The sequence below is a fragment of the Aspergillus clavatus genome, genomic scaffold (genome assembly GCF_000002715.2).
Source record: "Aspergillus clavatus NRRL 1 1099423829804 genomic scaffold, whole genome shotgun sequence".
Taxonomy (NCBI): domain Eukaryota; kingdom Fungi; phylum Ascomycota; class Eurotiomycetes; order Eurotiales; family Aspergillaceae; genus Aspergillus; species Aspergillus clavatus.
In genome coordinates, this window is record NW_001517095.1 from 918,650 (window position 1) to 945,188 (window position 26,539).

Below are 26,539 nucleotides of genomic sequence, written 5' to 3' on the forward strand. Positions count from 1 at the left end.
ACAATTTAGTCACTCGCTAGTCTAGTTCCTGCTGACCGGCTATTTATCAGTAGCGCTGACCGTCTTCTCAGATTGATTGAATGCTGACCAGGCTGATGCTGACTGGGGATGTAGATGTAACTACTACTACTAGTCTACTAGGATTCCGGTAATTGTAAGATCCATTATAGTGCTTACCACTTTGGATACCAACGTACTCCGGAGTACTCTGTCGTGAGATCTGATACTACTCCGTAGAGGTAGCTAGCTGCTAGCTGCTAAGCCCGCTGGCATACGGCAGGGATGTTGATAGATAGACAACTTGATAGCTCTATTTGTGTTGATGGACGGAGGAACAGTGTGAACTTGATTGCCCTTGACACCTGGACGGGGATACAAGAGACCTTCATTCTGGAGTTAGTTTACCATTCACAACCCTCCACGCTATTATTATTCTTCACATTATTCGATCCGAAGGAGTATCAAACAGGAGACACAGTAAGTCATGGCACCCGCACTACTAGAAACAGACCCCATTCCCGCCAATGGCAGCGCGGTGGACGAGAAGGTAAGTTACTGGGCGAAGTATCTGGCGTCCACCGAGCCATGCCAGTTTCCCACCCGCAACGATGGTCTGGACGGCCAGAGCCGGCGGGAGCAGCTGCCCGTGGGCGTAGAGACGTTGAAGTTGCGCGAATTCTGCGCGGGACGGCGCGTACCGGTGATCAACGTATTCCAGCTGGCGTGGGCGATGGTACTCCGGGCCTACGCGAGATCAGAGTCGGTGTCGTTTGGGTACCGAACGGAGGGCTTTGGACTGCACGGAGACCACCAGGAGGACGATGTCGACGTCGCACTGCCGTTGGCAGTCAAGGTAGGGGGGAATGTGACTATTGCTGAAGCTCTCAAAGATATCGCAGCAGATTGCAGCCGGGGGATTAAGCACCGCAACGAATGGCCGGCCGGTGAAGCGGCGCCCTTCAATACGAAATTAGTGTTGCATACAGGTCTTGCTGAGAAGAGGCAGCAGGAGCAGCAACTGGATGTAAGCAGGCAGTTCAATTATAAGAACGACGACTGTAAGAGGCTAAATCGTATAGAATGCGATCACGCTGCACATTACCGACGCGGGCGCCGACATCCTCGCCAGCCTGCACTTCTGGACCGCCGTGCTGTCCGGAGGCCAGGCCATCAATGTCATCCACACGCTGCAGCGAGCCGTCTGTTGCATTCTTCACTCGCCCAACGAGGAGATCGCGGCACAAGATCTGTTCAGCGAAGCGCATCGAGCGCAGGTCCTGGAGTGGCACCGGACACGCCCGGAGTTTGTGGACTCCTGCATGCATGAGCTTGTGTCCAAGCAGCTCAGCCGACGACATCGTGAGACCGCAGTGTCTGCGTGGGACAGAGAACTCACCTATCAACAGCTGGAAGATTTGTCGGCCAGCTTGGCCCACTATCTTGTCTCTCTGGGCGCTGGACCCGAGGTTCTCGTCCCGGTGCTGTTCGAGAAGTCCATGTGGGTGCCGGTTGTCTTGCTCGCAGTCTGGAAGGCCGGCGCGGCGATTGTGCCTCTGGACCCCAGCAGTCCCGTCTCGCGTCTAAGAGACATACTGGTGGAAGCGAAGGCGACAATCCTGGTGGCATCCGCGGCGCAGGCAGAGAAACTGGCGCATTCTGTCGCGAATCTCGTCGTTGTTGACGAGGAGCTGGTCCAAAAATTACCACGGCATAGCGACGCGCCAGTATCATCGGTCACCCCACAGAATACCGCATTCGTGTCATTTACATCTGGATCCACTGGACGGCCAAAGGTACGTGGATGCTATGTCCAGAGTGTTGTATTGACTCTATACTAACGAGAACAGGGTATTTGTGTCGAGCATTCGGCGTTTGCCTCGGCCTTGAGGAGACTGCAAGGTGCATGTCCTGCTACCGAAACTACCCGGTCCCTACAGTTTGCCTCCTACAGCTTCTCCCCGGCGCTGTATGAGATCTTCATGCCCCTAATTGCCGGTGGCGTGGTCTGTATTCCGTCGGAAGATGCGCGGCGGAATGACCTCGTCCAGAGCTTGAACGAGATGCGCATTACGTGGGCGGTGTTCACGCCATCGCTGCTCAAAGAACTGAATCCAGACGATATCCAGTACCTCGAATCCATGGTACTCGTCGGAGAGCCTCTCTCTCGATTCGAGGCTGCGCCATGGGTCGCAAAGATCCATCTTGTGTTCTGCTATGCGTCGAGTGAGAACGGCCTGATCGCGTTCAACGACCAGATGGGACAGACCTCCGACGTGCGCAATGTCGGACACAGCGATGTCGGCTGGATCGTTGACCCGGACAACCATGATCGACTGGTGCCCATCGGTGTCGTGGGCGAACTGCTGGTTCATTCACCGGCCACCGCACGAGGCTATCTCGACGACCCTGAGAAGACGTCGGCGGTGTTCGTCGACCGGCCGTCCTGGTTCCCCGTGAGTCTACAGCTGAAGGGCCGGTTTTGCAAGACCGGAGACCTGATGGTGTACAACTCAGACGGAAGTCTCAGCTTCGTCGGCCGCAAGGATTTCATGATTAAAGTGCGCGGGCAGCGAGTCGAGATGGGAGAAGTTGAGCGACGCCTGGCCCATCCACGAATCCAGCAGTCAATTGTCCTATTCCCCGATTCGGGCCCCTGCAAGCGCCGTTTGGTCGCGGCTGTCTCGCTTCAAGACTTACCGTCGTCCGAGGTCAAATCCCAACGGACCCCGTTGGCACTGTTAGAGCCAGCAGACATGAGGTCGAGTGCGGAGTGGGTCGAGTCCATGAGAGTCCAGATGTCCCGGCACCTCCCCAGCTATATGATTCCCGAGATATGGGTGCTGCTGGAGAGCCTCCCGCTGACGCTGTCCGGAAAGGCAGACCGTCAGAAGACAGTGAAGTGGCTGGAGGCGATGGACGACGAGACCTACGCATATATCACGGCCCTCGGCGAGGAGGAAGATATTGTTGATGAGGAGGAGACTCCAATGGAGCAACTGCTGCGGCAGATCTGGGGCGATGTGCTCGGTCGAGCCCGTGTGCCCCGGAATCGCTCATTTCTCAGCCTCGGCGGCGATTCCATCTCGGGCATGTCGGTGCTGTCGCAGTGCCGACGGGCAGGCGTCCAGCTGACTTTCCAGGATATTCTGCGCTCTCGCAATGTCTCAGACCTGGCAGGAAAGGTGACTGCGGTGTTGGAAGCGAAGGGATCCGGCGATGGTGATGGCGCGGAATATGGACTGACCGCGGAGAAGCTCAGCGCGTATAAAGACGGACTGCTGGAAGTGGGTGTGACCGATTTGGCCAGCGTTGAAGGCCTATACCCATGCTCGCCCGTGCAAGACGGGATCATCCTTAGTCAAGGACGAAGCTCAGGCCATTACTGGATGTATGTGATCTGGGAAGCGATTCCGTCCCATGGCAACACCATCAGCACCGAACGCCTGACAAGTGCGTGGAGAGAAGTGGTCGACCGGCACCCCATCCTTAGAACGCGTTTTGTGCGAAGCCCATCCGGGGAAGCACAGTTGACGCAAGTGGTGGTCAAGTCTTCAGAAGCGAAAGTGATCCATCAGCAGTTGAAAGAGCCAGTAATCCCTGGGGTGTTCGAGGACACTCAGTTGGTCGCTGAAAGCGGCAACCTGCACCAATTGACCATTATGACGAGCAACTCAGGGCAGACTTTCTGTAAACTGGAAATGAGCCACGCCATTGTCGATGCCTTGTCGTTCCCCATCATGCTACAGGACCTGGGGCGGGCCTACGCTGGAGAGCTCGTGCTGCAGCCGGCGGCACCGCGGTATAGCGAGTATATTGCGCATATCCACAACGGATCACTCGAGCAGAGCATTGAGTACTGGAAAGAGTATCTAATTGAAGCGACACCATGTCACTTCCCCTCACTTGGGGGAGTGGATGATCCTACTCACCGGATGCAGAGTCTCGAGCTGGACTCTGGACTCCCGGCGGCGACACTGCACGCCTTCTGCCGCCGCTACGGCATCACTCTGTCGAATGTGTTCCAACTGGCATGGGCCCTAGTGCTTCGCTCGTATACAGGATCGGATGACGTGTCTTTCGGATATCTGACGAGTGGACGAGATGCCCCGATCGAGGGCATCATGGAGCACGCGGTGGGACCGTATATCAACATGCTCGTCTGCCATCTCAACCTCGATGACGAAGCAGACGTGCGGCAACTAATCCTCCAGATTCAGTCAAACTTCTTGGATAGTCTTCCCCATCAGAACTGCTCGCTGGCAAACATCCAGCACGCGCTGAGCCTATCGGGCCAGGCGCTGTTCAACACCGCCATGTCTGTCTCTCGCGTGGTGCCAGACAAGGTGACGATCACGGATGGCACCAGCTTTCAGATTTTGGACCTCTACGACCCGACTGAGGTATGATGGATAGCCATTCCCGCTTGGACGCTTTCTAATGTTTCATAGTACCAAGTGTCGGTTAATGTAGGGATCTCCAGTGACAAGGTCGACGTGCGATTCAACTACTGGCGTTCATGGGTTGGGGACACCCAGGCGACGCAGATTGCGAGCACTTTCACTCAGACCTTGCGATCGATCGTTCAAGGTCTGCCAGACCAAAAGGTCGGTGATGTAAATCTCCTGAGCGAGGCGAGTCTCAATCAGATCTCGACATGGAATTCAGTCAACCCCGAACTCGTGGACGAGTGCATCCACCATCTCATTACACAGCAAGCGATCCGACAGCCGCATCATTCGGCCATTGAGTCATGGGATGGAAGCTTCACGTATGCAGTGCTCGACGATCTCTCCTCGAGATTGGCCCACTACCTAGTTTGTCTGGATGTGGGAATCGGTCCCGAGACGATGGTGCCTCTCTGTTTCGAAAAGTCGATCTGGACCGCCGTCGCGATGCTGGGAGTCTTGAAAGCAGGCGCCGTATGCTGCATGCTAGATCCATCGCATCCCGTTGGGCGACTACGCAGCATCATCGAGAACATCAAGGCACCCGTGGTGCTCACGGATGGTGTGCATGGGCTCGATACCGAGCTGCTGTCCGAGATCTGCACCGAATCGGTGATCGTCAATGCCGCGTTAATCAACAGTTTGCCGCAGAAGGATGGGCCTGCCGATACATCAGTCCGACCTGATAACGCTGCCTTTGTCGTCTTTACGTCTGGATCTACTGGTACCCCGAAAGGCATCGTGATCGAGCACAGAGCCATTGCGTCGAGCTCCAGGGCGCATGGAACGGCCATGAAGCTGAACGGGGACGCTAGAGTGGTGAGTATCTGAGTATCAGTTGACAATGTATGTGACTGACCAGAGGATAGCTACAATTCGCCTCATATGTCTTCGATGTCGCGATTCAGGACCACTGCACCACGCTGATGCGAGGAGGCACCATCGTGAAGCCCTCCGAGTACGAGCGCATGAACGACCTGCCCGGAGCAATCAAACGTCTCCGGGCCAACTGGGCCAATCTCACTCCCACTGTAGCCAGTTTACTGCTGCCAGAGGACGTTAGCGGGCTGAATGTGCTGGCACTCGGTGGCGAACGCATCCGGCAAGAGACGGTGGATTCGCTCTCCAACAGTACCAATTTGACGTTGATCTACGGGCCAGCTGAGTGTTCCATGACGATGTCCGCCAACTTTGGAGTGCGGCCCCATTCCAGCTCAGCCAACTTTGGCTTCGCGTGCGGCTCATTCATGTGGCTGACAGAGATCAACAACCATGATCGCCTGGCCCCTGTCGGCGCCGTAGCGGAGGTCGTCATTGAGGGGCCGATCCTTGCCCGGTGCTATCTGAACCAACCCGATCTGACGGACCAAGCGTTTATTGAGAATCCAGAGTTCACCCTTGGACAGACGATTGGTTCGGCCCCTAGACGGATGTACAAGACGGGAGATCTGGCCCGATACAATGCCGATGGCTCGGTCAGCTTCGTCCGACGAAAGAACATCCAGTCCCAGGTGAAGCTGCGCGGACAGAGAATCGAGTTAGGCGAGATCGACTTTCACCTCTGGGGCAACGAATGGGTGAAACACGGGGTGGCTTTTATGCCAGGATCGGGGCCCTTCAAAGGGAAACTCCTCGCTGCAGTCTCTCTGCAGTCCATTGTTTCCTCCAATGATAACGAAACGATCCGTGTCGTGAGCGATGCGCAACGGGGCGAAGTGGCCGTCACGATGTCCCAGGTGCGTGGACACTTGGCGAACCACTTACCCCCATACATGATGCCCGAGGTCTGGGTCGTGGTCGAGCACTTCCCATTGAACACGTCCGGCAAGATGGACCGGAAGCGAGTGATCGCATGGATTGAAGGCGAGCTCTCGGATGAGGTCGTGCGGGGAATTTATCATGCCGTGGACGACAGCGATCCGGCCCAGCAGGCGGCAACGAGCATCGAAAAGAAGCTTCAAGCCGTCTGGAGCAGGGTTCTCAACAAGCCCATTGAGAAGGTGCCTATTAACCAGTCCTTCGCGAGCCTGGGAGGAGATAGTATTACTGCAATGCAAGTTGTATCGACTTGCCGCGCCACAGAGAACATTGTGGTCACGGTTCAAGATGTGCTTCGATGCAAGAGCATCTCGCAATTAGCTTTCAACGCTCATTCGGCCCAGAAGTCCACCATCTCGATGGATGAAGAGCTGGATGTGGCATTTGCCCTCACACCAATCCAGCAAATGCATTTTGACCTCGCTGTGGATGGCTGCCATCACTACAACCAGAGTTTCACCGTCTCAGTCGCCAGAGAGATTTCCATGGCGGACTTGAAGAAGAGCATTGAAGCAATCGTGCGTCAACATTCCATGCTTCGTGCCCGATTTACTCGTGCTGCAGATGGGAAAAGCTGGACTCAGCGTATCACGATGCAAGTGGAGGAGTCGTATCGCCTGAAATCACATATCATCTCTAGCGTGGACGAGACGCGGCCGTTGATGCTGCAGACGCAGGAGAGCCTCAACTTCCAACAAGGCCCTCTGTTGGCGGTAGATTTTGTCAAATTCAATGGCAAACAATTCCTATATCTCGTCGCACACCATCTAGTGATTGACTTCGTCTCATGGAGAGTCATCCTGCAAGACCTGGAACAGCTATTGGCGTCTGGAACCTTGCAGTATGACGAGAAGCCGTTTCCTTTCCAAACCTGGAGCCGTTTGCAAGACGAGTACAGCCAGCAGTTCCTGGCTCCACAAAAGCTCCTGGGCGATGTTCAACCTACAGACTATGCCTTCTGGGGCATGGACGGGGTGCCAAACCTATTCCGCGATGTGGTGCACGAGAAATTCGTTCTCGACGAGACGACAACAAGAGCACTTCTGGAAGGATGCCATGAAGCATTACGAACGGAACCCTTGGACATCATGATCGCCGCCTTGGGCTATTCATTCGCCCAGACGTTCGGCAGACGCACTCAATCAGTCTTTGTTGAAAGCCATGGCCGCGAGCCATGGGATCCCGCCATTGATCTATCCCGGACTGTGGGCTGGTTTACCACCATGTATCCAATTACACTAGGCAAGACTGAAAGCATCATCGAAGCGGTCCGTCAAGCGAAAGACCTGCGCCGCAAAACGCCAAATCGTGGCTGGTCTTACTTTACATCTCGATACTTGAACGACGAAGGGAAGCAGGCGTTTGGGCATCATGGGGCGCCAGAGATCCTCTTCAATTACCTGGGCGTACTGCAGCAGTTGGAACGAACCGATGGTCTGCTGCATGCAGCGGAATTGAACCAAGGCATGTATATCGATATTGGCGCCGAAATGCCACGCAGCGCGCTTTTCGATGTTGCCGCGAAGGCCGAATATGGCCGATTGCATTTCCACGTCTTCTTCAACAAGAAGATGGACAATATCCCGGAGATCCAGAGGTGGATCCAAGCCTTTGAGGCGACTCTGCAAGATGCAGCAGAGCAACTCATCCTCCTCAAACGAGAGTACACCATCGGCGACTTCCCCCTCATGGACTTCACGTACGACGAGCTCCAGCAGTTTGTGGCCCAAAAGCTGCCCCAGGCTGGCATCACGAGCCTCGCCATGGTGGAGGATGTATATCCCTGTTCCCCAATGCAAAACGGAATCCTGCTCAGTCAGTCAAAAACTGGCGACAACTACCAGTCCTTCTTTCTGTGGGAGCTGAAGTCAGACAGTGGCGCTTTCGTTGAAGACGATATAATACGACTGGGACAGGCATGGCAAGACGTCGTCAATCGCCACCCATCTCTGCGGACTCGGTTCATGGAAAGCTTAGCGGATGACTCTGCGTTTCACCAAGCTGTATTGAAAGCTGAGACGGTAGAGATCCTTCGCCTCGATAGTCATTCAAAGGATCCTGTTGAGGCCCTAAAACAACATCACAAAGAGTTCCGATACCAGGCAGGCAAGCTGCACCATCTATCCGTCTGTATCGGAAACGGTAAGGCGGTTTGCAAACTCGAAATCAACCATGCGATTGTTGATGGCATCTCCATTGGCGTGCTAGTGCGAGATCTCGAGCAAGCGTTCAGTCATTCACTCAGCGGAACTGGCCCGCTTTACAGCAATTATATCTCTCATGTCCAGAAGGAGAGAAATTCCAAGCGCAGTGACACTCACTGGAAGAGCTATCTTTCAGACGTCGAGCCCTGCTATTTCCCGGCTTTCCAGGGACAGAAGCTCGATGACCAGCGAGGAGAGCTGGAAGTCGAGTATGTCCAGCTATCTAGATCGGCAGCCAAATTACGAAAGTTCTGCTCTGAGACCGGAATTACCGTTTCGAATGTTATTCAACTCGTTTGGGGCATTGTTCTGCGAAATTACACAGGACAGGATGATATCTCTTTCGGATACCTGACCTCTGGTCGCGATGCGCCAGTACCTGGCATCCAGGATGCAATCGGGGCCTTCATTAATATGCTCATCTGCCGACTGCACATTCAGGGGACCGAGTCTGTGATGGATTTGCTGGAGAAAGTGCAAAGCGATTTCTTGGCCAACTTGCCGCATCAGTACACCTCACTAGCCGAGATTCAGCACGCTCTGCCTTTGGGAGGAAAGGCTTTGTTTAATACCTCACTTTCGGTCCAACGAGTGGCTTCTCGTGACGACAATGAGCGCCAGTTGAGGCTAGAAAGGGTGGAGGCATATGACCCGACGGAGGTAAGTGTGATATGCCTGATGGTCAGATAATGATAGTGCTGATTATATGATAGTACGACGTGACGGTCAACGTCGAGGCCTCGGATGAAGATGTGCAGATGGTGATTTCCTACTGGAACGCGCAGATGTCGCAGCAGCAGGCACTTCAGGTAGCCAGTCTCTTCAGCTACACGCTAGATGTCGTGCTCGAGAATCCTGATGCACAAGTCAACCACCTGGACTTGATCAGCAATGCTGATTGTGAGCAAATCCAGGAGTGGAGCAAGAATGTGAGTACTGAAGCGGAGTCGATTGAAGACAAGATCAGAAAGCATGCAGTCGAACGACCCGACTCAGTGGCTATCAGCGCCCCAGACGCCAATTTGAGCTACGCAAAACTGGATCACTATTCCTCTCTGCTGGCACAGTACCTCATAGAGCGTGGCATTGGGGCAGGGGTTGTTTCGATCCGCACGGCAAATTCAGCTTGGGCAATAGTTTCTATGCTCGCTGTCCTGCGCGCTGGGGCGACCTTTACACTTGACCAGGATGACAACCAGCATGGAAGCGCCAAGTTCAGACTGGTATCTTGCGACAACCCAGGATCAACCAAAGCACAAGACAGTGCGTCAATCGTGGTTGATCAGACATTCTTCGACAGCCTGACGACCCAGCCCCATATAGTCCCGGCCGACAGGGACCGTATCGCATTCATTATAGACGGAGTTCGCATGGATCGTCGGGCCTTCTATTCCGGTATCCATCAGCTCGGCAGATTATTGAATCTGAATGCTGAGACGCGCGCCCTGCAGCTGGCTCCATACACGTCGAATGTGTCGGTGACGGAGATATTCGCTACTCTGAGCCACGGGGGTTGCCTTGTTGTGCCAGCAGTACGCGGCCAGTCAATTCATATTGCCTCATATATCCAAGGTAATAATGTCAACTGGGTCTGCCTCTCACCCTCTGTCGCTCGCTTGATCGACCCTGAAGAGGTGCCGTCTCTCCAGACACTCCTCCTCGTTGGGGAGCCTGCCGGATTAGACAATGCTACCGTCTGGGCCCCGAAGCTGGGTCTATTCACTGGATATTGGGTAAAACAGGCTTGCGGCTTCCCTCTCATCAGCAGAGTCACTCTTGATAGCGTACTGCCCGCGGTTGGTCGTCCAGGTGGCCAATGCTGGATTGTGACTCCCTGGAATGATTCGCAGCTGGCGCCCGTTGGCTGTGTGGGACAGTTGATTGTGGAGAGCTCATCCGTGGCTAGAGGATTTATAGATTCTTCTATCCTAAACCCTGCAGTATCTGACCGTCCGAATGGCCTATCTCAAGATACCTTCGCTAGAGGACTGAGAACTGGCGATCTCGTCCGCTATACCACGGATGGTACGATCGAGCTTCTTCGACGGAAGGATGGCCTGATCCAGGTGGATGGTCATCAGATACAGTTCGACAAAATTGAGAGTCACATCAGATCGTTTGACTATATACGCAATGCCGCTGTCTCAGCACCCAAGAGCGGGATCTGCGCGGGCCGCTTAACAGCCATGGTGACATTGGTCGCAATTAAGACACCAGCCGTGTATAGCACGTCGCCTAAGGCAGTCCACAAGACCGGGCCAAATGGATTAGCTATCAAAGCGGAAATGTCTCGGATTCGAGAGGAGATGTTGGAGTATTTCCCCTTGTATATGATCCCGACACTGTGGGTGGTTGTCGACGCGCTTCCCCTTGACGCGTCCGGTGTCGTAGATCGAGTCCAAACGACGAAGTTCTTCGAACACATGGACGATGCTGAGTATCACAGTATCATGGAAGAAGCTACCGGTCCATCCGACGCTCCGGAAACTTCGGTTGAGCAGAAGATGCGAGAGATCTGGAGTCGCGTCCTCCACCAACCAATTGACCAGATCGGAACGTCGCGGTCTTTCCTGAGCTTGGGTGGAGATAGTATCACCGCCATGCAGGTCATTTCCCTGTGCCGTGCAGAGAGAATTCGCGTCACTGTCCGGGATGTGCTTCGTTGCCGGACCCTGGCTGATCTTGCGTCCCGAGCTGAGGTAACAGGTTCAACCACGGCTATCGAGGAGAACGACGACACTCCCTTTGGACTGAGTCCAATCCAACAAACATACTTTGAGTTGGTCCCGGGCGGACAGAATCATTATAATCAATCCTTCTTTGGGCGTTTCACACGTCGCAAGGTCTCTCCAGAAGAACTAGAAAGCGCCATCGAAGCTTTGGTTCTGCAGCATCCGATGCTGCGAGCCCGGTTCCACAAGAGCGAAGTTGGATGGACGCAGAGTATTGCAAAGACAGCAGACCAGTCATATCTCTTGAATACTCACCATGTTGAAACCAGGGCTCAAACAAAGGAGGTGATGTTGCGGACTCAAAAGTCCCTGGATATTGAACGGGGGCCGATTCTCGCGGTTGATCTGTTCGATACCTCGGAAGAAGCAGAGAACGCCCTCTTTATTGTCGTGCATCATCTCGTCGTTGACCTGGTGTCCTGGCGGGTGATATTGCGTGACCTCGAGGCTCTGCTGGAGAAACAACCACTACAGACACGTTCCATGTCGTTCCAGACGTGGTCGCGACTGAAGGCTGGCAGTATTGAGAGCCTCACTCCCGAGGATGTCCTGCCGATCAAGATTCCCGAGGCGGACTATGCCTATTGGGGCCTGGAAAACGCTCCGAATATGACCGGTGAGGCGTCTCATGAATCGTTCTGTTTGAGCCAGGAGGATACGAGAGCACTGCTCGGTACTAAGGGATCGACTACCCTCCGAGTACAACCAATCGATGTAATTCTGGGAGCAGTTGCACATGCCTTTGCAGCCACGTTCAGTGATCGGTCCCTGCCAGCTATCTTCAATGAAGGCCATGGACGCGAGCCGTGGGATGACAGCATCGATCTATCGGACACGGTAGGCTGGTTCACCACGCTATACCCTCTTTACATTAGCCATAACAAGGAACAATCCATTCTCGATGCCATTAGAGGCTTCAGGGACGTTCGACAACGAGTCCCCGGAAATGGCCGGCCCTACTTTGACTACCGATATTTGACCCCTTCGGGAGGACGAGCTTTCCAGCATCACTCGAAAGCAGAGATCATGCTCAACTACACCGGGCCTTATCAGCAGTCCCAAAATGGGGACGCATTCTTAGAACCGATTGAGTTCGATCAGATGAGCTTCGCTGCCGATGTTGCAGCGGAGATGCCGCGTAGCTCCTTGATTGACATCCTGGTCAAAGGCGAGCCAGATGGAATGCGGTTCCACTTCTTCTACAGCCAGCGGATGCGCCAGCAAGAACAAGTAAAGGCGTGGATCAGGGGCTGCAGAGAATCGATATGCACAGCTCTTAAGACACTGGATACGATGGCATTCGATTACGCACCCACTGACTTCCCTCTGCTCTCATTGGCAGCATCAGAGCTGGACCAGCTACTCAGTCGTTTGCCGTCAATGGACGTTTTCACACCTGATCCTCTCAGTGCTCAGATAGAGGCCATATTCCCGTGCTCACCCATCCAGCAAGGCATGCTCTTTAGTCAGATGCGCGCATCTGGGTGCTACGAGACGTTCAGCGTCTGGGAGGCAACGTCAATCGGGTCGACAGTGAGCGCCGAACGACTGCACCGAGCGTGGCTAGACGTTGTGCAACGGCATGCCGCCCTGAGAACAATATTCATAGAAATTCAGGACGGAGAATATATCCAGGTGGTGCTTACAGCCGTCACCCCGACAGTCGAAGTAATTGAAACCGACCTGGTGGATGAGGTCAAGATCAGACAAATGCTAGTGGCTCTGAATGGCATCTCATTCAACCCCCATCGTCTGTCACACAAGTTGACAATCTGCAAAGCACCCGGCCAGCAGGTCTTTTGCAAGTTGGAGCTGAACCATATCATTATCGATGGGTCTTCAGTTGCTATTCTAGCGACTGACCTCCGAAGGGCCTATGACAATGTCCTTGACAAGGCATCCCGGCCGTTGTACAGTGACTACATTTCGCACATTCAGCAGCAGAATGTAGAAGACAGTCTCAGTTTCTGGGTCAAACAACTGGATGATGTCCGCCCTTGCCACTTTCCACGACTGACGGACGGTCCCGACAGCCAGGCGGCAACTACGCCAGAGCTCTTGTCCGAAGAAGTTATTCTTGATAGCTCACTAGATACCATCACTGCATTCTGCTCGCGAACCGGCATCACGATTGCTAATGTGTTTCAGATCGTCTGGGGTCTGGTATTACGAGCGTACACTGGCTCAGACCAGGTCTGCTTCGGATATTTGACCTCGGGACGTGATGCCCCCATCAGCGACATTGCAGACATTGTTGGTCCTCTGATCAACATGTTGGTCTGCTCTTTGGATATGACTGAGTCAGACGGATCCATCGAAAGCTTGCTGCGACGAGTGCAGCAGGACTTCTTGGATAGCCTGCCGCATCAGCATTGTTCCCTCGCACAGATCCAGCATGCTCTGCCCGGTGTCTCCGGAGATCTCTTCAACACGATCTTGTCTCTACAAAGGTCGTCTCCGCCGGTGTCATCCGATTACACTTTGTCCCTGGGAAACATTATCGGACATGATCCTACCGAGGTATGATATTAGCACCATTTCGCGGGAGTTCAGGCTAACTTTCCCCAGTATGATATCACAGTCGATGTGCAGGTTCAGCCACAAGGCCTTCAGATCACGATTGAAACATGGAATACGCGAATGTCGAAAGAACAGCTCGCGAGTGTTGCCAGCACCCTATCCCAAGCAGTCAACGTTATTCTTAAAGACAGCCATGGATCGGTCCAGACCGCCGATCTGTTCAGCGAGCACGATAGGGCGCAAGTACTAGCATGGAATGGCGTGTATCCCGAATTGGTGGACGCATGTATCCATGACCTTATCACTGCGAGGGCGAAGGCAACTCCAGAAGCGACAGCCGTCTGCGCCTGGGACTACGGTGATCTTTCCTACTCCAAGCTGGATGAAATGTCCACGAAACTAGCCCTGGATCTGGTGAACCTCGGGGTTGGGCCCGAGGTGATTGTTCCATATTGTTTCTCCAAGTCCGTCTGGGCCATCGTTACTATGATCGCCATTTTGAAAGCTGGGGGCGCTTGTACAGCTTTGGATCCTGAATATCCCCAATCACGATTGGAGAGTTTGATCAAAGAAACTGGAGCTCAGGTGGTTATCGCCTCGCCATCTCATTCAAGCCTTTTCGAGGGCCTAGTGCCTCACGTGGTTGTTGTCGATGGGACAGCTTTCAAGATGGGTGATACCGGATTCAGCTCCCTAGAATCTCGAGTGGCACCAAACAACACAGCTTTTGTCGTGTTTACATCCGGCTCGACTGGTATTCCTAAGGTATGAACTAAGATCATTATTCCATCTCCTACTAACGCTCCCAGGGCGTGTTGCTCGAGCATCGCGGCTTCGTCACCAGCTTCCAAGCTGGCGCGGTTCGCATGGGAATCCGTTCCACGACCAGGTCCTACCAGTTCTCCAACTTTACCTTTGATCTTTCCATCGAAGACATTATCTCACCACTGATCGCCGGTGGCACTGTATGCGTTCCATCAGAATTAGATCGCGTCAACAATCTAGCCCATTCCATCCGAACGCTGGATGCCAACTGGGCAAATCTTACCCCTTCAGTAGCGACTTTGCTAAATCCTGAGGCTGTTCCTTCTCTCAAGACAGTAGTCCTCGGAGGAGAGGCCCTCCGACAAGATATTGTCGACAAATGGGCGGAGCATGTCGTTCTTCTCAACGGCTATGGCCCGTCCGAGAGCTCGGTGACTTGTGCTATCAGCTCTCCTATCAAGCCTGGTAAAGATCCAAAAAATGTTGGCAATGGCAGTGCCTGCCACCTGTGGGTGACTGATGCTAATGACCATGACCGACTGGCACCCATTGGCACGGTGGGGGAGCTGCTCATCGAGGGACCGACTCTCGCCCGTGGGTATTTGAATGACACCCTGAAAACTGCTGCGTCATTTATCGAGGATCCAGCGTGGGTTGGAAAGTTCGGAAGCAATAAAAAACCTCGTCGGATGTATACAACAGGCGACTTAGTTCGGTATGCCGTTGACGGGTCGATCGTGTTTGTTGGGCGCAAGGATACCCAGATTAAGCTCCACGGCGTATGTGATTCGAGGTCTCCCTATCTGTGAACCATTCATTTGATGCTAACTCCATCCAGCAACGTATCGAACTGGGCGAGATTGAATTCCACCTATCTTCCAGCAACGCGGTCGAGGAAGCTGTGGTCATCTTCCCCAAGAGTGGCCTGTGCAAAGACCGTCTCGTTGCGGTATTGGCGCTATACGGAACAGGACCCCCGACTCGAGACAGCAATGATATATCTCTTATTGGAGATGACAAAAAACCTCTTGCTGCGGAGAGAGTTGCCAGCATTGAGGAAGAATTGTCCACTCGTCTCCCAAGACATATGGTTCCATCAGTGTGGGCGGTGGTCACATCTCTGCCGAAACTATCTTCGACAAAAATAAACAGAAAAGCCATACAGCTCTGGGTTACGGAGATGGGCCCGGACGTCCATCAGCAGATCGAAAGCCTCGTTGATAAGACGACCGCTCAGGAGCCATCCACCGCGATGGAGAGGAAATTCCAGGTTATTTGCAGTGAGGTTCTAAATAAGCCCGTCAAAGGTGTTGGACTACACAAGTCATTCCTCCAAGCCGGAGGAGACTCCATCAGCGCCATGGCATTTGTGGCACGCTGTCGCAAGGATGGTATCCTAATTGGTATCCAAGACCTCCTTCGCAGCAAAAGTTTGGCAGAGGTTGCCTCGAGGTCGCGAGAGATGACAGAGAGCAAGTCATGCGTCGACGTGACGACTGATACACCCTTCGATCTCTCTCCGATGCAGCGTATGTACTTTTCAATGGTGCCTCACGGGTTCAACCATTATAACCAGAGCTTCCATCTGTCATTGACACGGAAAGTGGACGCATCGGCTCTTCGTGATGCGCTGGCGCAGCTGGTGAGAAAACACGCAATGCTGAGAGCACGCTTTATAAACTCAAATGGGTGGACGCAGACTATCCTTAGGGATGTCGAAAATGCATATCGATTCAATGTGCAGGACGTGAAGACGGTGCAGGTTCCGGCTATAATTCTTCAGCGGCAGAGCAGCTTGGATATCGTCAACGGCCCAGTGTTCTCAGTGGATCTTTTCAATATTGAGAACGCCGAGCAGCAGCTTTTCCTCGTGGCGCATCACCTGGTGATAGACTTGATCTCCTGGCGCATCGTTCTTCAAGACTTGGAAGATATCCTCCGAACTGGTGCTCCGTCAGCGTCGTCGCTGTCGTTCCAGGCTTGGTGCAGACTGCAGGATGAGTATATCTCCAAGCAACTCCATCCTGAGCGCTTTCTACCATTCACAGTCACCGCGTCAAATCTGGACTTCTGGGGAATGCAGAGAAAGCCTAATGCAGTAGGCGACTCCAGATATCTTTCCTTTACTCTCACCCCCGAACTCACGCAGAAGCTATTGGGAGAGAATTGCCATCGGGCTCTGCGTACAGAGCCGGTCGATGTCATGTTATCTGCAATCAGTCACTCTTTCTTGCAAGTCTTCCGACGGTCAGTACCAGCCATCTATACCGAAGGACACGGTAGAGAATCATGGGATGCGGACATCGATTTGTCGAGCACCGTTGGATGGTTCACCACCATGTGCCCGATTCAGACCAACACCAACGAGGCCAGCGGCCTGATTGATGTCCTGCGACAAATCAAGGATGTTCGGCGCGGAACCCCTCAGAATGGGTGGAGTTATTTTGCGCACCGTTTCAGAAAGGGAGCTGAAGACCAAAAAGCAATTATGGAGATGAACTTCAACTATACCGGCCTGTATCAGCAGCTTCATCGTGCTGATTCTTTGTTCCGGCCGGTCCAACGCCAGAATATGGATGACACTGGAAAGGAGATGCCTCGGGACTCTCTCTTTGATATCTTGGTTACCCCGGGTGGTCCAGAAACCCTCGCCTTCCACTTTACCTTTCCTCAGGCTATCCTCCATCAAGAGAAGATCAAGCTCTGGGTCGAGCAATGTGAAGTTTCGCTCAAAGCGACTCTGCAGCAGCTGGAGCACCTCGAATCCCAAACCACATTAAGTGACTTCCCACTGCTTCCGTTGAGCTCCTATGAGGACCTGGATACCCTGATCAATGATCGGCTCTCCAAGGTGGGAATCACGGATATTGCAGAGGTAGAGGATATCTATCCTCTCTCAGCGGTGCAACAGGGTATCCTGCTCAGCCAGATCAGGTCTCCTGGATACTATGAAACATTCGCCGTCTTTGAAGTCAAGACGTCAGGCTCGATTGACGTCCAGCAATTGGCTCTCGCATGGCAACACACCACTGATCGTCATCCTTCTTTACGGACGGTTTTCATTGAGAGTATCTCGGAAAGCAATCCACACTACCAGGCAGTCCTGAAGCAGATTTCAGCCAACATCCACTTCGTCGAATTAGACGATCGTTTGGATCCAGTGAGCACGCTCCAGCAGTCGACAATTAACGACTATCCAAACACAGTCCAGGTGGCTCGCGGTGAACATCGGTTTACCATTTACTCGACTCCGCAGGGTCGGGCTTTTGTCAAGTTAGAAATCAGTCATGCGTTGACCGATGGCACAGCCATGAGTATCATTCTTCGAGATTTCTGCGCTGCGTATGATCGCCAATTGCCCCGATCACCGAAACCGCTGTACAGTTCCTATATTGCTTACCTTCAGAGTCAATCGCTTGACGAGAGTCTCGCATACTGGACATCTCGCCTGGCCAATACGGAAGCCTGCTTCTTCCCAACGCTGAAGGGCAGCGAAGATGATGACCTGCGTGTAGTTGATGTGAATATCCCCGTCAGCTTTGCTGATATGCGCGATTATTGTTCGAAGCTAGGAGTCGCGATGTCCAATCTCTTCCAAGTTGCATGGGCGTTAGTACTCCGAGTATATACTGGCTCTGACAATGTCACCTTTGGATACCTGACGTCAGGACGAGACGTCGCTGTGCAGGGGGTCGAAGACATCGTCGGTGTCTTCATCAACATGCTAGTCTGCAGCATGGAACTAGCACCCTCCAGCACGGTGCAGTCTGCGTTAGAGACGGTCCAGAATGACTTCATTCAGGGTCTCCCGCACCAGCATATTTCGCTGGCTCAGATTCACCACGCTTTAGAGACACCCGGGTCACTCTTTAATACGATCATGTCAATCCAGCGACGGGGTCCAGCAAGTTCCAATTCTTCCCTCGTTCTGGAAGAGATCACCGGCGCAGACCCTACCGAAGTAAGTGTGGCTCCCTTAATAGCTATAGCTTTCACTAACATCCTACAGTACGATATTACAGTCAATGTAACTATTCACGAAGACCAGGCAGTTGCGAATCTCGGCTATCGGTCTTCGCTGCTCTCCTCCACACAGGCTGCAAATGTGGCATCGGCATTTGCCCAGGCACTGAAAGCTATTGTGGACCAGACACCAAGTGCAAACGTAGGAGAAATCTCCCTTTTCAGCGAACATCATCGGGAAACTGCGCTTAGCTGGAACACTGTGCTACCCGACGTGTTGAGTGCATGTGTCCATGACCTGGTAATGGACATGGTCCGTCTGAAACCAGACAGCGTCGCTCTACGGTCATGGGATCACAACGATCTCACTTATGACGCTCTCAACACTTTGTCCACCCGTTTAGCCCATCACCTCATACAGCTCGGTGTACGTCCCGGCACATTCGTGCCGCTGTGCTTTGAGAAGTCCGCTTGGGCTGTTGTTGCGATGCTCGCGGTGATGAAAGCAGGGGGCGCGTATGTCGCTGTGGCACCACTCCATGCTGCAGACCGGAAAGCCCATATCATCTCTGCCACGTCCGCAACGCTCATTCTCACCGGAGAGAAGCAGAGCAACATGTTCGATGGTATGGTTGAGACAGTCTTCCCCGTCACAGCTGAGACCGTCCAGCAGCTTGACCCTGTGTTCACCATCCCGCGCACAGAGGTTCGCTCCTCACATCCGGTCAGTCTGGTCTTCACCAGTGGCACGACAGGAACGCCGAAGGGCATCGTCGTCGAGCATGGCGCATTCGTCACCAGCTCCCACGCACACGCCAAGGCCCTTGGTGTGGGCAAGAACTCTGTTGTTGGTCAATTCTCCAGCTTTGTCTTTGATGTCAGTATGTCTGAGATCTGGATGACACTGATGCATGGTGGAACGGTCTGCATGCCGTCCGAGGACGAGCGCATGGGCGATCTGGCTGGGTTCATCAACCGGAACAAGGTCAATTGGATCTGCTTGACCCCAACTGTTGCAACTCTTCTACAGCCTGAGAGTGTGCCAATGCTCAAGACATTGGTCCTCACGGGCGAGCGTGCAGCCGCCCATAATTATCACGTGTGGTCCGAACGGGTGACACTCTTCAATGCCTATGGCCCGGCCGAGTGTGGTGTCTGGGCCTCGATTAACCGGGTTCAATCACCAGATACAGATGCATCGTCCATCGGAAAGCCAACCGATGCATCCCTGCTCTGGGTCGTGGATCCCCGTGACGCGTCTCAGCTTGTTCCACTTGGCGCAGTCGGCGAGCTGGTCATCGAGGGACCCCTGGTGTCTCGGGGATACTTGAATGATGACGAGAGAACCAGTGCGGTCTTCCTGGCAGATCCTGCATGGACAAAGGCCCTTGATCCGCCGTCCTCTTCTAATGGCACTAAGACGATCAGAAGAATGTACCGCACAGGTGACCTGGTTCGCTCCAGTGGTGACGGATCAATCACCTTGATCGGTCGTGTGGGAGGTGACACGCAAGTCAAGCTGCGGGGGCAGCGAATCGAGCTGGGTGAAATCGAGCACCAGATTCGATCTAGCCTGCCTACTATTCGGAATGCAATCGTCGAACAGGTGTCCGTCCAGGGAGATTCAATTGTCAAGACGCTTGTGGCTTTTATATCTCTAGCCGACGGTGTTGGAACGACGACCAAAGGCGCCACAGACAATCCCATGAAGGTGTCGTCTGATCTCAAGTCCAGCTTCCTACAGTTGGCAACCTTACTGTCCAAGTCTCTTGCATCATACATGGTCCCATCAATGTATATTCCAGTAACGCACATGCCGACATCATTGTCTGGCAAGGTGGACCGGAAGCAACTGCGAAAGCTGACTGATGGATTCACTCCCGCCCAAGTGGCCCACTACTCCCTCGCGGAGGAGGTGAAACAGGGTCCAACAACGGAGATGGAGAGAAAGCTGCAAGTCCTCTGGGCCAAGGTTCTCCACATCCCAGTTTCCTCCATTGGTGCCAACGATCACTTCTTCCGCCTCGGAGCCAATTCCATCAGCGCTATGCGTCTCGTCCCAATGGCGCGCGAAGCGGGCATTCTGCTGACCATTACGAACATCTTCCAATGCCCACAGCTAGATGAACTAGCCAAGGTGGCAGTCTTTGCAGGCAAGCAGGTGGTGAAGGACCTCAAGCCTTTCACCCTGATTAAGGGGACCGATGCCGTTGATGACCTGCTGAGCCTGCTAGAATCCCAGTATCACATCCCGAAAGAGACTGTCCAAGACGCGTTCCCTACGAGCCCATTGCAGGAAGGATTGTTCTCCTTGTCGGTCAGACACAGCGGCACCTACGTGGCTCAGAATGTGTTCAAGCTCCCTCCGCATCTGGACCTGAACCGATTCCGTCAAGCATGGCAGATTGTGGCGGACCGCAACTCCATCTTGCGGTCACGGATCGTTCATACTGGCCGCTGGGGATCATTATTGGTCGTCCTCAAAGAGGATCTGCTTTGGAATACGGCCAGCTCGCTGGAGCAATATCTGACAGAGGATCGCGAGGTGCCGATAGAGCACGGGAAGTCCCTCGCTCGGTACGCGATTGCCGGAGAATACTTCGTGTGGACTATCGCTCACTCCTTGTACGATGGATGGAGCAAATTCCTCCTCATGGAACAAGTACAGCAGGTCTATCAAGGAGTAAGCCTCGGTGCTCCTCCACCATCATTCAGTAACTTCGTCCAATATCTCACGGAGACAACGTCGGACGAGGCCCGGAGTTTCTGGACCTCCCAGTTGTCGGATAACGCCGTTTCCAGCTTCCTTCCGCTGCCGACGCCCTCCCATCAGCCGATCTCAGACGGACAGCTCAAACGCGAGATGGTTTTCACGCGATCATCGCAGACGGATTTCAAGACTTCGACCATGATCCGAGCTACCTGGGCGATCGTGCTAGCCCGCTATTGCAACGCGGACTCCGTCGTCTTCGGTGCCACTCTGACAGGACGCAATGCCGATGTCCCTGGCATTGCAGACATGACTGGCCCAACCATCACCACGGTGCCCATTCAAGCAAACATCCAACCCGGAAACTCTGTGTCGCAATTTCTAGGAGAGCTGTACGATCAGGAGATCTCCATGATTCCCTTTGAGCACACTGGCCTGCAAAACATCAAGCGATTTGGTCCGGCATGTGCCAGCGCCTGCGAGTTCCAGAGCTTGCTGATCGTCCATGTCAGTGACCGCAGTGATCCCAACACGCAAGCGGTTGACTCGGAGTTCTGGCAGCTGGCAGACGGCACAGCAACGGATACGAAATTCTTGACGTATCCATTGGCGCTCGAGTGCTTTATCAGCGCCGGCAAGGTCACGGTCGAGATGCAGTATGACCAGCAGATGGTGACCAAGGAGCAGGCGCAGCGCATTATCTATCACTTCGAGCATGTCCTCCATCAGGTCAATGCTGCATCAGATGGTGGCACGCTGGCTGAGGTGGACGTGTTCACCAAGCAAGACATGGCTGAGATCGTGGCGTGGAACCAGCCTGAAGGTCTCCCCAGAGATTATCATCACTGCGTACACAACGCTGTAGAGAGAGTCGTTGCCTCCAACCCGAAGGCCCTCGCTGTCAGCTCCTGGGATGAGAGCTTCACTTATGAGGAATTGGATAACTTGTCGACTCGACTCGCCCAGCATCTCCAGAGCATCGGCGTTGGCCCCGAGGTCCTCGTTCCCGTGTGCTTCTCCAAGTCCGCATGGGCAGTCGTCGCACAGCTGGGTGTTCTCAAAGCCGGTGGTGCGGTATACGCCATTGATCCCTCATTTCCGGTGAATCGCATTGCAGGCATCATTGGCGATGCGAAATCGACAGTCCTCCTGGCCGGTACCAACCATGTTGAGTACCTGACGGGAATTGTGCCCACGATCGTCAGTGTCGACGCATCTCTGTTCACATCCTTAGCCTCTGTAGAAACGTCTCTCGTATCCACCGTCCAGCCACACAACACGGCCTTCGTGGTGTTCACCAGCGGCTCAACCGGTACGCCCAAGGGTATTCTGCTCCCACATTCAGCGATCTGCGAGAGTCTGCGGTCCCATGGGGAGGTATTCCAAGTAGGGCCTCATTCACGTGTCATCCAGTTTGCCGCGTTCACCTTTGACATTTCCATCCATGACATCTTCACGACGCTGACCCACGGGGGTGTTATCTGCATGCCATCGGATCACGACCGGATGAACGACCTAACTGGGACCATGAACAAGATGACGGTCAATCACGCATGCCTGACTCCAACGGTATCCATGCTCTTGACAGATGTCCCATCCTTGAAGACATTGGCCTTGGTCGGCGAGATCACGACCCCTGAAGCCATCGACAAGTGGGTGGACCGCACGAAGCTGTTTGCGATGTATGGTCCCGCGGAAACCTCCATCTACTGTGCCTATCACCATGTCACAGAGCGATCGAACAATCCGACCAACTTTGGTCGTGCCATCGGAAGCAATATGTGGATTGTGGACCCTAACAACCATGACAAGCTGGCTCCGATCGGATGCGAGGGAGAAGTGGTGATCCAAGGCCCGTTACTGGCAAAGGGCTACCTGAACAACCCAGAGAAGACCGCCGATGTTTTCATCGAAAGTCCTGAGTGGTTGAGCTCCAAGTACTGTCCCCCCTGCTGGAGCACACGGATCTACAAGTCGGGAGATCTGGCCAAATACAACTCTGACGGCACGATGAGCTTCGTCATGAGAAAAGATACGCAGGTCAAGGTTCGTGGGCAGCGCGTGGAACTGGGCGACATCGAGCATCACTTCATGCAGCGAGCCCCAAGCTCGTGGCGAGTAGTGGTGGACTTGATCACCCCTGCTGGCCATGAGCGCGATCCTATCTTGGCTGCCTTCTTTTGCATCCAGACCCAAGACTCCCAGAGCATCTCAGAGACTGGAGTAGTGGCCATGAGCGATGAGGTACGATCCATTCTGCTGAAGGTGAAGAACGGAATGCAAGAAGCTCTGCCTTCGTACATGCAGCCCGGAACATTCATCTTAATAAGCTCCATTCCGATGACTCTCTCCACTAAGCTGGATCGACGGCGACTGCGTCAACTGGGAGCCGAGCTTACACTCGACCAACTCACATCCTTTTCTCTGCGGGATACAGCACAGCGGGCGCCGTCGACAGATATGGAGAAATCCCTGCAGAAGCTCTGGTCCGAGGTCTTGAATGTGCCGACGAGTCGAATCGGTGCCAGCGACCACTTCTTGCGACTGGGAGGAGACAGTATCATTGCCATTCGACTTGCTGGCGCCGCCAGAGACCGCGGTATTCATCTTCCCGTCTCGCATATTTTCCGAAACCCCAAACTGTCGGATATGAGTCTCGTTGCGACGGAACTCGTCGCGTCAAAGACACCCGATGTGTCCAGCGTTGCCTCCGTCAGCGAGGAGATGCAGAACGCGATCGCGTCTCAGACATCCATTTCCCCGGCCATGATTGAGAACGTGGTCGAGGCCAGTGACTACCAATCTTGGGCCATGGCAGCGGGCCACATGAAGCAGCGTGGCTATCTTAATTACTTTAGCTTCCGGTTCGACGGTCCGATTGATGCCGTGCAGTTAGAACAGGCGTGCCAAACCCTTGTTGCCCATCATCCAATCCTGCGAACGGTGTTTGTTGTCCATCGCCAGCGGACGTATCAGGTCATCCTCAAGCGTCTCGCGCTAGAGTTCAAGCAACACGACTGCGATCCAGAGGAATACGACAACGCCGAGTTTGATTCTGGGACATCCCGAGACCTGGTCGAGCAGGACATGGCACGCGATATGGACCTCGGCATGCCAATTTTGCGATTCAAGCTCTTGAAGTACGGTGAGGAGCAGCATCGGTTGGTGATGCGCATCTCTCACGCTCAGTACGATGGGATTGCCATGCCAACCCTCATGCGCGATCTAGAAGCAGCATATCTAGACGCTCCTCTCTCTCCTCCAGCGCCATTCTCCTCCTTCATCCGTCACACTCACGCCGCTAATGCTGCTGAGAGTGAAACCTTCTGGCGTGATCTCCTGCAGGGATCTCGCATGACCAACGTGCTGTCCCGTCCCATGCCCACCTACCGGAAACCAATCAACAAGTCCGTTTCAATCACAGTTCGCTCACCCTCCCTCAGTGCCCATGGGTTTACGTTTGCAACGGTCTTCAAGGCTGCGTGGGCATTGACTTTGTCCCGGCTGTCCAAGAGCCGAGACGTCACATTTGGCCATGTTATCTCAGGCCGCAACGATACTTCCATTCCTCAGGTCCAGAATATTGTCGGCCCGTGCGTCAACATCGTCCCTGTTCGGGTTCAGTTCCCTGATAGCTCGGACTGGAGCGGCATGGACCTCTTGAGCCATATCCAGAACCAGCACTTGTCTATGATTCCGCATGAGAACTACGGGTTCCGCCGCATCATCGAGACCTGCACCTCTTGGCCAAAGTGGGAGCGTTTCAGCTCGGTCATTCAGCACCAGAACCTCGATGATGAGGTCGAGGAACTCTCTTTTGGCGATGCTGACTGCTCCATCGAGTGGTTCGCGCCGCCGCATGACCTTGCTGACCTGTGGATCTGGTCGTTCCCGGCTGGACGCAATTACTACCGTCTTGAGCTGACTTATAGCGAGGATGCTCTCTCAGAAGATGTGGCAGATGCCTTGTTGCGCGCCTTGGGCGACACGGTGGAGAAACTGTCCAAGAGTTTACGTGCGAAGGTTGGTTCAATCAGTAGCAATAAATGCTCCCTGAGTCTTCCACTCGCCAGTGCTACTGATACGTCCTCCTCACTACCCGATACTGAGGTGACTGGCGAGGAATCCAATGCCATCGTCGAAGAGGTGTGGACTACCGCATTCGGCGAGCTCTCAGCTCAGGATGGATCTATTGACACGCCATACTATCAGATCTGGGGTGATTCGATGGCCCCAGTGCAAATCTCATCCTTGTTCAACCGGCATGGCGTCAATCTGACGGTCGACGACATTGTGGAGCATCCGACGATGCGTTTACAAATGCAGCTTATCAAGACCAAGGCGTAGGTGTATGTTAGGTGTTGCGAGTCTGTTGTGTGTTTGTTGCAAATTTTTTTTGTTTCATTTTTTCCTTGTGCTTTTTTGAGGAAATATAATGAAAGAAGATGTTTTAAACGTGATGATCACGTCTATGCTTTCTATCTACGGTATCCGCTCAGGAGACGGGCAGCCTACTGCCGCTGGCTACCGCCTTCGGCATAACTGCCTGCCTGCCACAGCTAGACATATAATTATATACTATGTATATATTCTACTCCGTACACAGTATATTCTATAGATATAGGTAAATAAACATCCCTACTGTATTACCTCTCGATTCCTTATATTTAATGAATTCTCGTTCTCTCTGGTTCTCCCCATCACCAGATAGCTAGCAAAAGGGGTATGTCTATAGAGCCCCTAGGGTGCCTCACAAATGGCAGTGTCATCTAAGCATACTTGATATCCCATCTGAATAGCTTCGCATATCAAATTAGAAAACGTACCCTTTTGATCTTCCTTCCTTCCCCAACATTCATCTCACAACTTGCATTGTCTATCGTGTCGTACTATCAAGCTGTGGCGTGATATACTACAGTAGATACAAATATCTTAGTATTGTCACTACCCAACCAAGAACCTAGACCGGATCCCCCAGCCCCAGCACATCACCGTGGAAGATCGTCAAGTAACCCATCTCACCCAGCCAAAATACAAGCTGAGAATCCTGCAGAATCCAATATCGACACGGTAGTGGACACTACTGGACAGTCGTCAGTAAGTAGTACATAACATGGCACCTCAAATCTCAATACCCCAAAAAGTCCACAGACCACAGTCCATACCCCATACACATCCGTTCCTGAAGGATGCCCTCTGGCCTTGAAGCTTACGCTAAGCTATCTCGGCGCCCGCCTAGGACCAACTAGACATCTAATAATCTGACGCATCATCTCCAAGCGCACGAGGAGGAGGATGGAGCAGGAGAGTCAGTCCGTCAATCAGTCAGCAAGAATCCGTGGGGCAAATATGACTGAAACTAACGGTGTGTCTGCACTCTGC

At 53.5% G+C, this 26,539-nt stretch overlaps 1 protein-coding gene across 1 annotated transcript; it reads left to right on the top strand.

The window, feature by feature from the left end:
• Positions 1 to 484: 484 nt before the first annotated feature.
• On the top strand, positions 485 to 25,504 carry ACLA_098420 (putative nonribosomal peptide synthase; the record flags this gene model as incomplete). Its single annotated transcript, XM_001270325.1, has 9 exons — positions 485 to 1,024; positions 1,080 to 1,793; positions 1,848 to 4,400; positions 4,449 to 5,264; positions 5,315 to 9,127; positions 9,181 to 13,719; positions 13,768 to 14,484; positions 14,529 to 15,263; positions 15,323 to 25,504. 9 exons carry the CDS (start codon positions 485 to 487, stop codon positions 25,502 to 25,504), a joined length of 24,609 nt encoding a protein of 8,202 aa, XP_001270326.1.
• Positions 25,505 to 26,539: the final 1,035 nt, after the last annotated feature.